This window comes from Pelodiscus sinensis, chromosome 5 (genome assembly GCF_052426305.1).
Source record: "Pelodiscus sinensis isolate ZL-2025 chromosome 5, ASM5242630v1, whole genome shotgun sequence".
Lineage (NCBI taxonomy): Eukaryota > Metazoa > Chordata > Testudines > Trionychidae > Pelodiscus > Pelodiscus sinensis.
The window spans coordinates 55,431,498-55,442,699 of record NC_143056.1 but is presented as its reverse complement, the minus strand read 5'-3'; the positions used below and the strand labels follow the sequence as shown (position 1 = coordinate 55,442,699).

Sequence of the window (11,202 nt, the reverse complement as noted above, 5' to 3'; positions counted from 1 at the left end):
CAGCTTTCTACCCAAAAAAGGTTCCCCACCCCTACTTTATAGCACTGAGGTGGGATGAAGCTTTTGTTCCAAACCCCAGTAGATTACGAGATATTAGACTTTAAAATCATGGCAATATTTCATATGTAACAGGTATTAAATATATTTTTGTTTGTTTCTAAAATATATTAGTTATAATTTTTGTCACCCACAGAGGTCTGCACAGTGGGTTTCACTATAACTAAGACTAGTGATTTTACAGGGGAAAGGATGCAACAATTGTACCAATAACATGTTTAAAACTTCCAAAAAAACAGTTCTATAACAGAACTTCTGTGAAATATTGCACGTTACCTTAGCAGTTTAGTGTGATAGGAAGGATTCATTGGCACCTATGATCTATAACATCTATATGTAATCTAAAGAATAAGCTGATAGTCAGCAAAATATATGTACAAAGGGTGGCCTGTGCCAACAAAATCTTTTATTAGATGCAGTGTTTACTGTTGTAAATAATCGCATTGAATTCCTAAGGGCAATAAACACTATACTTGGTAGAAAGTGCTTGCAGAATTAGGGCTGTATTTTCCTGTTGATCTTTCCTTCACCTAAAATACTAAAGTGACTAGGAGATTCTAGGCATCTGAACTATCACCACTTTATAATCTTGTTTTTTTAGCATGGAAGAGCTAATAATCCACTGTTTGCATACTGATTGCTTCCAGTTGGTTTGAATGTTGCATCAAGAAAGCAGACTTGCTCCACAAAGCAGCTCTAAGATGCTGTGATTTTAGAAATGAAGTGGCTGCCTTTCTGCATATATGTCACAACTTTGCTAATGAAAAGACGTGTGCTTCCCCATTAACATTTCTTAAAAACTACAGTCTTAATATTTCTGAAGGACAAACCCATTTTTAGTTAGATATGTGAAGAACTATCACTATTGCAGCTCCTTCCACTATCTACTAATCCCTTCTGTTTGCTTTTCTTTTACCTCTAATATACTGTGTGGGCTGTGGGTGGTTCATAAGAAATGCATCCTACAGGTAAAGAGACTAATGATTTCAATCTCTGGACTTCCCCTCAACCCCAGATGATGTTGGGTTTTGCTGCTGTTTGTTGATTTATTTGCTGTTGTAATGTCACTTTAAATTTTTGGCAGACAGAAGGATGATTTTGGCCAAAGAAATGAATTTATCTGGGTACTTTTGAAATGGTTATGAGGAAACAGATGCCAGTTTGGATTCAATACACTGCATGGTTCCCTTTTCCTTTGACCTTGTCATGTACAGTAAGGAGAAAGATTTTTTTTTTTTAGCTTTCAAGGACATCAGTATTCTAGTTTCAAGTCCTATTGTGTTTTAATTAGAAAACTATAATTTGAGCAAGTAGGAGTGAAAGCAGATATATGTTTAAAAATGAAATGCACAGGAAAGGTCCGGCGTAGGACCAACTGTCCCTGGTAAGTCTTGCACACAAGTGCTGTCTTTATTTGTCTCAGTTTTCAGACACACTCATTCTTTCTCCAGCCAAATGGAACATAGGATGTGACAGGGAGGGTCTGAGATTGGAGGAATTCAAAGTGGCTATCAGTAACAGACTTCTATGTAAATACTGTAACACCTCTGAATGGAAGGACAGCTGAGATAACACTGTAGGCTAATCTTTACTGCTGGTGAAAAAGGCCAATCTCCAGCATTATTCAGTTTCTGCAGAAAAAATGAACTTTAGGAAGAAGGAAAAACTGGACAAGAACAACTAGACATTACATGTGGGAAGCTGCCATTGAATCAGAAATGTAATAAAAATGGAAAATGAAGTATTAAACACATTACTAATTTGAAACCACACCCTTTCCGCACACTATAGCCTATATATATCATATATACACTGATGGATAAATATATAAACATATTTAAATATTTATAATTATGTAAAGTATTTGTCTATACTCACTTTGTGTGCCTTGTCATGCCAATATTTGATTAATTTTTACACCAAATTCCAATAAATTTAATGCATGTGAAGTTTGTCTTTCTCTCTGATTCCTAAAGCAGAAGTATGTGAAGCCTAGCCCTCCACTTCAATGACCTCTTTCTGTCATTGTAATTTATAGCTTTGAACCATCCTTTCATATATATCTGGGCTAGTTTTAAGTATTTTTTTTTAAATTGTCATTGTGTCTCACCTGAAACAATGTGGGTCTTTTCAAAGGTTTTAGAATAAAGCTGCAGCCAACTGCGGCTAAGATGATTGTTGCAATATCTTAAAAAAAATGTTCATAAATGGGCACAACCCCAAGATGAGCTGGGGAGGGGCTGGTACAAGTAGGTTAGCCAGAGCTAAACTTCTGATTAACTACTTACGCTATTACACAATATTTGTTGCATCTATTATCTCTACAGGAGAAATTTAAAGTGCAAGAGTCTCTGCCACCTCCTTGAAGTACAATATAGAAATGAATAGTATGGATCCTCTGTAATTTCCACTCACACTTTTTGTTGAGGCCATTTCTCGGTGCAAAGACAGCACAGAAAAGCTGCAGCAGACTACAAATTACACTCAAAGATTCTTTCCTCCCACATCTTTTAAGATATACATGGGTGTTTGATAGAAGTGATCCTTATCAGCATCTAATATGTTTCATGCACAAGATTTGTATTTGAGTGACTGATCTGGCTGAGCTGCTGCTACTTCTCTTGCCCTCCGCCCCTTTCCCTTGGGCTCAGATTTTACTTCCCAAGAGTGAGCAGCGTAGGCAGACATTAACATGTCTGGGTAGTTTACAAGCTGAGCTCCCGAAGGACACTACTCTGCAGTATAATAAAGTTCCTTTAGGAAACTCGTTGACAATCTGTGCCTTCACATACCAGGCCAAACCCACTCAAGGGATGCCTCTCCAGTCTTTCTATTTTTAACCGAAAAAAAAACCCCTTTAAGATATATGGATCTTCTAGGTTTCACTGCTGGAACAAATTATCAATGTGGATGTTTCAGCAACAGAGCAGGAAAACAACTGCCACATTACATTAATACCATGGCTGCTTTTGTTCAAGCTGTTTCCATCTCTCCCTCCCTCCCTCACACATCACTATGCATTACTGATTCAGTATGCACTAAAAGTACAAAAATGGGGAGTTTATATATGCGGTATTGTAAGCCAACAGATACTGCTTTCACTGCCCATTGCCTACCAAAAGCAAAGGAGGGCACAATTTTTTTCCTATGTGTATTAACCAAAGTTTAGAGACAATTAAAATGTGCATTGCTTCTTGCTGAAGCAATGCAGGGAGCAAATGTTGTCTTCTGCCTTTTTCACAAGAGCAAAACCTGAGATTGTAGCTACCAATGACAGCCTCACACATCGGCCTGCTCACCTGCTGTCTTTTCAATAGTGGGGATATTATCAGTTTCAATATAAAAGAAAGGGAGCAACCATCCCCAAACAAATGCATTTTGATATTAATGGTCCAACTATTATCTCCTTTAAATGTCACCCATCACTTGTCCCAGTTACTTATTTCCCATGCTGCAGTCACACATGCCAGACACTATGGCAACTAGAGCTTAATTCATTGATCTTTCTCAGCTTTCTGGTTATTTAAAACAGCAAGATGGAACACTTCTTTCATTCATCTTTTTAAAAATATTGGCCTCCAGAACAAGTATGCATGATTTGTTCACAGGATCTCCCTATTTGGCCATCCCATTTGCTGTTAGAATGTCACCCCCTTGCTTTCCTTACATGGCCTGTTGGGCCCTGTAGCCTACTCTGACTTTTGCCTTCCCTTACTCCATTAATGGCTTCACTGCTACTCAATGGAGTGAAGCCTACCAAATAAGGAAAAGGTGGCTAGCTTGTCCCTCAGGAGCCTGGGACTGCCGCTGCCCTCAGGAAGTATAAATTGGTGTATCTGCCTCTGAGTCACTACCCAGCCTTTTTTCTCAGGAACGCCACGCAGTAGGTGCTGATCTGGTGAGTAATACCGCTGAGCAGCCCATCAGCCAAGTTCCTAGCCCAGCTGTAGAAGGCATCTTTGGGGCAATTAGAAGAGCGGGCTGAAAAGAGAAGACGCTGCCTGGATTTCTAGCGACCACCTTGGAGGAGCTGCTTTGCGCAAGGGCTAATTTTGTGTCGGGTTTGGGGTGAGGGCTGGGAAGGAGGGACTGAAGCCTAGAAGCTTTTCATTCATTCATTCCTCATTACATCCACTGCTTTTAAAACAAGAGTGGTCGGCACATCTTGGCGGCCTGGGGAATTATAAGACACCACAACGTGCTGTGTGTGAGATCCCCCTCCACCCCAGCTCTCAAAAGTGTGCTTGTCCTTCAAACAAAGATCTTTTGAGAGACATCGCTTTCAAGTCGTTCTAATGATGCTTAGCAGAAGAAGTTGTAGGGCGTTTGAAGAACTTGAAGGGGTGGGAGGGGGGGTTAGTTGCCCAGACCCTCCCCACAGGCTTGGAGAAGTGTTTGCGCTATGTAGCAACTTCCCCTGCCAGATCTACGGTCACTGCAGGCAGTCGCGCTGAGGGATCAGTCATAATGAGGAACAACTGGAGGGAAAGGTCTGCCAAGAACGGCCCCCTGTGTGTGGTGATCAGACAGGGAGGGAGGGGGATTATTGTCTGATAGTTCTCACTGCGCGGGAGGGAGCTGCTCAGGCGAGACCCCGCGGGGTAGAGAAAGTTGCCCCCGCAGTGGGTTTGGGGGGGGGGGGTGTAACGGGGCCGGGAAGGGCGCGCTGCTGCCTGCGGGCTCTGGACACGCGGCTGGGCTGTCTTGCAGATCCCTGCCCGCCGCCCAGCATGTGTGACGACGAGGAGACCACCGCGCTCGTGTGCGACAACGGCTCCGGGCTGGTCAAGGCCGGCTTCGCCGGAGACGATGCCCCCAGAGCCGTCTTCCCGTCCATCGTCGGCCGCCCCCGGCACCAGGTAACTGCCCCGCGACTCGCCCAGGGGGCAGGATGCGCAGCCGCGTGCGCTGCGCTCCCCCGTGCTCGTCCCCAGCCACCTCCTCCTGCGGCGCCTCGCAGCTCTGCTTCTCTTACCCCCGCTGCTGAGCCCCTTGTGCTCCTTCAGACCCCGCTTCCCCCCTCTGACCTTCCCATCTCCTTGCACTCCTCCGGCGCCGCACGCCTCAGACCCCGCATCTTTGCCCTCCTGAACTTTCTCCTCCCCAGTCTTCACATCCTAGCCTCTCAGATCATATCTGTCATCGCCTCCCTCTCCCCACTGGGCCTCGGTTTCATACTTCACAGCCTTATCTCTTTAACCTTAGCTCCGCTCTCTCAGCTGTCTAGTTTCTCCTAATTTCCCTCCCGCGTGGACCAGAGCTCCAGCAGGTGGAAATCCATCTAGCTCCATTCATTGAATTTACAACACCTGAGCCAGGATCTGTCCTTAGACCTTTGCCTCCTCACATAGCTCATCATCTAACTCTTCACACCACTGCCCTTCCCCTTGAATCCCTTTATCTATTTCTTCTGTTACCCTGGAACTCCTTACTCATTTTCTATTTACCCCCCAGATCCTTTCCCCTTCCTCTTATCTCCTTATAATGCTACTTTTCCTCCTTTCATCCCCTTATCTCTCCATATTATGAACATTAAATCAGTATATAGAAGACTTTTAGTAAACTGTGCCCCCTTCCCGCAAAGGAGCTATAAATTACATGCAAAAAATAAATAAAAGCTCAGAATTGACATTTGATATTATGGGCTCAGTGATAAAAACACTAATACGTAATTCATTTTTTTGTTTACTACATGAGATAAGCCCCTCCTCTCTTTTATTTATAATATACTATTTGGCATGAAGTCCAGAATGCCACAGTTGTATTTGCTTCCTAGTTTATGAATGATTGACTACATTGGTAGATACATTTCACTGTAATGGGGATAGCTATAAAAATGTTCTCTCATCCAGCTATTCATATTTATGATATTGTGCAGATTACTTTCCAACTTAGCCTTAGATATTTGGGAATGAGCTGGATGAGTCTTTTTTTGTTGGTTGTCACTTTGATTAAATGAAGTAGGATTTTTTTTTAAAGGATTCAGCCATGTGTTGACTTAATTAAGATTCAAAGTAACTGTTACTTTCTGTATTTAAACACATTTTGGCATAGCTCTTCATTTCTCTCTCCTTTGTCCCAAATAAAATATTAATCTCTTGGGTACAATTAAATCTGTGCTTAATGATGGTATTTCCCACCCAGACAAAGTTTCTTTATATTTTCCTCCTTTAGGGAGTTATGGTTGGCATGGGTCAGAAGGATTCCTATGTAGGTGATGAGGCTCAGAGCAAGAGAGGTATCCTGACACTGAAATATCCTATTGAACATGGCATCATCACCAACTGGGATGATATGGAAAAGATCTGGCACCACACATTCTACAATGAACTGCGTGTGGCCCCTGAGGAACACCCTACTTTGCTTACAGAGGCTCCTCTAAACCCTAAAGCTAACCGTGAAAAGATGACCCAGATAATGTTTGAGACCTTCAATGTGCCAGCCATGTACGTGGCAATCCAGGCTGTCTTGTCCCTATATGCCTCTGGTCGTACCACAGGTAAAAATAACTGATTGCTATAGGAATGTTTCCTTTCAACCCCTCAACTCCAAAAGAAAATAGAAAACTGTGAGCAGTCTCTAACACATTCACAGTCACACAAAGATAGATGTCTTTCAAACACGGCACTTGTAAAAAAAAAATCATCAAAACAGTCTGCTGAATGTACAAAAGAATACTAACATAAGACTCTGTAACCATGGTTCAGTTCATTGTTCTGCCACATATTTCTTCTGTGACCTTGGGCAAGTCACTTAACCGCTCTATTTTCCTTTTAAAATGAGGATAATATTTATTTACTTCCATAGGAATGTTTTGAAGCTAAATATATTAAAGATAGGCTGATGAAAAGTGCCATAAGAAATTGGTATTTTATCCATATTGTTTTAAAATGAGCCTCAGTTAGCTTAGATTAGCACAGTTGTACCCATGTAGTTATGTTGTAAAAATGCTGTGTAGCCATGTTGATGGGAGAGAGCTCTCTCCTGTTGACATAATTAAACAATCCCCCAGGAGTGGCACTAGCTTTCCCACTGACATAGCACTGTGGACACTATCACTTATGCTAGCTAGCAAAACTTATGTTGGCTGGGGGGTAGGGTTTTTTTCCCCCCATGCCCTGAGTGACATAAGTTTTGCCAACATGTGTGGTAGTATAGCCATAGCCTTATTCTCCTCTCACTTACAGTGATGTAAACCAGAAGTGCCTACTATGATGTTACTAAAGTTACATCGGTAGCTCTGGTTTGAGAGGAGACTCAGGACAAATACATGGGCTTCATTTAAAGAACATAGTCACTGAGATCACCCTTGTACTTGAAAGGATTTTACCTGGAATAAGTGGAGATTGACTGTTTTAAGTGAATGATCACTCTGAATCTTTAGTAATAGCCATTCTAGTAAAGGCAGAATGAACCAGTTCCATTGTAACTATTGGTTTACATTACATAGACTTTTTTTTGTTTGTTGTTTTTTTATTGAAAGGTCATGTGACTTTTTTTTTTTAAAAGTTAGAGGCTTCCAGATGTATTTGATTTCTGTCATTTATCTTTCCCAGGCATTGTTCTTGATTCTGGTGATGGTGTCACCCACAATGTACCTATCTATGAAGGTTATGCTTTGCCTCATGCCATCATGCGTCTGGACCTGGCAGGCAGGGATCTGACTGACTACCTCATGAAAATCCTCACTGAGCGTGGCTACTCCTTTGTGACAACAGGTAAGTACACCTCTTCCTTATCTCTTGCTAACATCTTCTCGTTTCTCTCAAACCACCATCTTCTGCCTTTGATAATCCTATTCTTCAGACCTTGACTTATTTCTGTGGTCCTGCAGCTGAACGTGAGATTGTCCGTGACATTAAGGAGAAGTTGTGCTATGTGGCTTTGGACTTTGAGAATGAAATGGCCACTGCTGCCTCCTCATCCTCTCTGGAGAAGAGCTATGAATTACCCGATGGTCAGGTGATCACAATAGGTAACGAACGTTTCCGCTGCCCAGAGACACTCTTCCAGCCATCCTTCATTGGTAAGTGCCATCAAGGATGACTCCTTTAGTAGTAAACCCCGACCCCTTTACACACACACACACACACACACACACACACACACACACACACACACACACACACACACACACACACACACACACACACACACACACACCTGTCATTACATTAGGGAAGATTCTCAGCTAGTTAAATCAGGATAGCTCAACTGATGTCAGCCAGCTCCTCAGCTAGTGTAAACCAAAAGAACATCATTGACAAGTAAATTTCACCTATTGAGCTGTTGTGACATTATTATAGGACTCTATTCTTGCAGAAATGTTGTTGCTCATCCACAAATGGCTTAGTATTAGTTGAATGTCACTGTGTCATTAGAGATTTTTCACTGAGGTGAATTTTTTCAGAGACCGCATTTGAAAGGTTTATCTGTTATATTTACTCAGACAACAGCTGCTGCCACTGAGAAGTGAAGTTTCAAAAAGAGGTTTGCGTCTATATATATGCACTATAATGAAACACTGTCATGGATAAGATTGTAAATTCTGATATAGAGCCAAACAAATCTGATGGACGCAAGTGTTTATAGTATAAAACCTGTGTGTTAAATGCAGTTGTTCATCAGCTGGCATCTTGTTGCAGATCTAGTTTCATTGCTTTCAGGAAGCACCTGTTAAATTAATACATTGGAATGTAACCTATGAACATTTGCTTCTGATGTCTTTCCGTTTTACACCCATTGCTAAACCCCTTGTCTATGCCTGGATCACTTTTTGTCTTTGTAACTGAATCTTTCTGGCCTGGCATCTCCCTTTTCTCCTTTCTTCACTACTGCTAATCTCTTTCTCTTGTGCTTTGCCTCTGCAAGTCCCTTACTTGAAAGTCATTTATCAGATCAAATAAAGCTCTTTGTCTCGCTTTCAAGACTCTAGTCCTACTTAATCTCTTGCTCATTTTATATTTCTTCTGTCATTTTCTCCAATCTCCCCACATATATATATATATACACACACACACACTGAAAAGTGCCTTCCCACATACACACCGTCGCTTGCTACTCTCCTTTTAAAAATGTATTTGTTTTAGGATTGTACTTTATGTTAGTTATTATTATTATTTATTTTACAATAAATAATCTCTCCACACCCTCCCTTTAGCTAAATCATTGTGACATGTTTTATTTTATCTCTATTCTGTCACTCTTCCAGGACAGAGAGATCTTGCTCTGTTTTAAGACCTATACATTTATGGCACTGAATGCTTATTAATAGCTATAAATGTTCACAGATCTTTGACACAAAAATTGTCCCTTCAGTATAATTTGCTGATCTATCATCTTACCTTTTTAAGGTATGGAATCTGCTGGTATTCATGAAACTACCTACAATAGCATCATGAAGTGTGATATTGACATCCGCAAGGATCTGTATGCCAACAATGTCCTTTCAGGTGGTACAACCATGTACCCTGGTATCGCTGACCGCATGCAGAAAGAAATCACTGCATTAGCTCCTAGCACTATGAAGATCAAGGTGAGGTGTTTGATGTCCTATGAAATGGAAATCACGGTCAAGAATTTATTGCATTGGGCTAAATAACTAGTTTGGGCAGTGGGAATTTTACTGATAAGAAGCAAGTGTTAGGAAAGGAGAATCTGGCTGTAAAAATTGCCATTGAGAATATTGCAGATATTGTAGGTTGGCAGCTTCTGGAGATGTTACCAGTGATAAAATAGGAAAGTTCTTTTATAATTTTATGTAGTCACTACAAAGTCCATGTAAATTAGCTGTTGGAAACTCAAACTATTGAACTGATGAGGATTTTGTTGTTTGTTCTTCCCTAGATTATTGCCCCACCTGAGCGCAAGTACTCTGTCTGGATCGGTGGTTCCATCCTGGCATCTCTGTCCACCTTCCAGCAGATGTGGATCAGCAAACAGGAATATGATGAGGCTGGTCCTTCCATTGTCCATCGCAAGTGCTTCTAAATGCCTTTTCCTCAATTTACCTCCCACTCAGGATGATAATGATGATATTATGCTTCTTGGAGTCTTCCAGTAATCCTTCCTGAACTTTCTTCAGTCATTGTACAGTTTGTTTACACACTCGTGCAATTTATTTGTGCTTCTTCTAATATTTATTGCTTTATAAATAAACAAGATCTGGGACTTGCAACCTACAAATGATTTTGTCCATTTTTAACTTAGTTTCTAAACCTCCAGATTAATTTTAGAACTAAACACCACACATCAATGTCTTTGGAAGGGCATCCTTTTTCAATAATGTGATGATGGGCACCCTATCAGCCATAATATGTTCAGACTTTTTTCTTTTGGAACCTGAAACAAAACAAGCATCTTATAATAAAGCTTATAAAGAAGTAGCTTGGGGGTAAAAACAGTAAGTGGGACAAGTGGAAGATAAGCACTCACATTTGTTCTTTGGGTTTAAAGATGATTTTTCAATTGCTAATTGGATTAGTTATAATCCAAATATTTTAATACCAAAGTCCTATATACCAAACACAGTTGGAAAAGGATAATTATGTTCATATGATCAGTGTTACTTAAAACTAATTAGCATAAGTCCTTAACTCCTTACACATGCCCCACTTCATTCCCAATGTCTTCTGTAGGTCATATATATTTGTGATTTAAACATTAATCCAAACTGACAACATAAGCCCTCTCCCCACCTCTTGAAACCCATCAACAATTCTGAGAGAAAGGCATGAAAGTTTTATTGTACAAGAGTCAAACCATTGAAATTCAAGGTGTCAAAACATACAACTCTTTCACAGAGCTTATTTTGTAACAAAGGTTCTGAGGCACAAGCAACTAGATGCCAAAATCTACACTTTCATAACTGATGTAACAAATGAAGATGTGTCGGGGCTATGAACTGCCAAGCCTAGATGAGCCAGAGCACACCCCTAGAAAGCCCTGGCCCCAGTGATGCTCTGCTTTTATACTGATGATTATTTTTACATGACCCAGAGTGCCTGAGACACTTTTAATTTTTATTTTCCATCTGACCCAGATATTGAGATGAGAAACTACCTGGCTTTTTTTTTTTCTGTTCCTTGCTCTTTCTTTTTATAACTATGCTGGTTTGGTTGTCCTTTTTAAAAAATAAATAAATAA

General features: G+C 40.8%; 1 protein-coding gene across 2 annotated transcripts; it reads left to right on the top strand.

Moving 5' to 3' along the window:
* Positions 1–3,815: 3,815 nt before the first annotated feature.
* On the top strand, positions 3,816–10,242 carry ACTC1 (actin alpha cardiac muscle 1). 2 transcript variants are annotated; one of them, XM_006123269.4, is made up of 7 exons: positions 3,816–3,955; positions 4,768–4,916; positions 6,232–6,556; positions 7,614–7,775; positions 7,892–8,083; positions 9,411–9,592; positions 9,904–10,242. In XM_006123269.4, exons 2-7 carry the CDS (start codon positions 4,788–4,790, stop codon positions 10,045–10,047), a joined length of 1,134 nt encoding a protein of 377 aa, XP_006123331.3. In that variant the 5' UTR covers positions 3,816–3,955; positions 4,768–4,787; the 3' UTR covers positions 10,048–10,242. The 2 variants fall into 2 exon arrangements, with proteins under 2 accessions (XP_006123331.3, XP_089634578.1); XM_089778452.1 differs by lacking the exon at positions 3,816–3,955 and adding an exon at positions 4,523–4,547.
* The last annotated feature ends 960 nt before the right edge of the window (positions 10,243–11,202 follow it).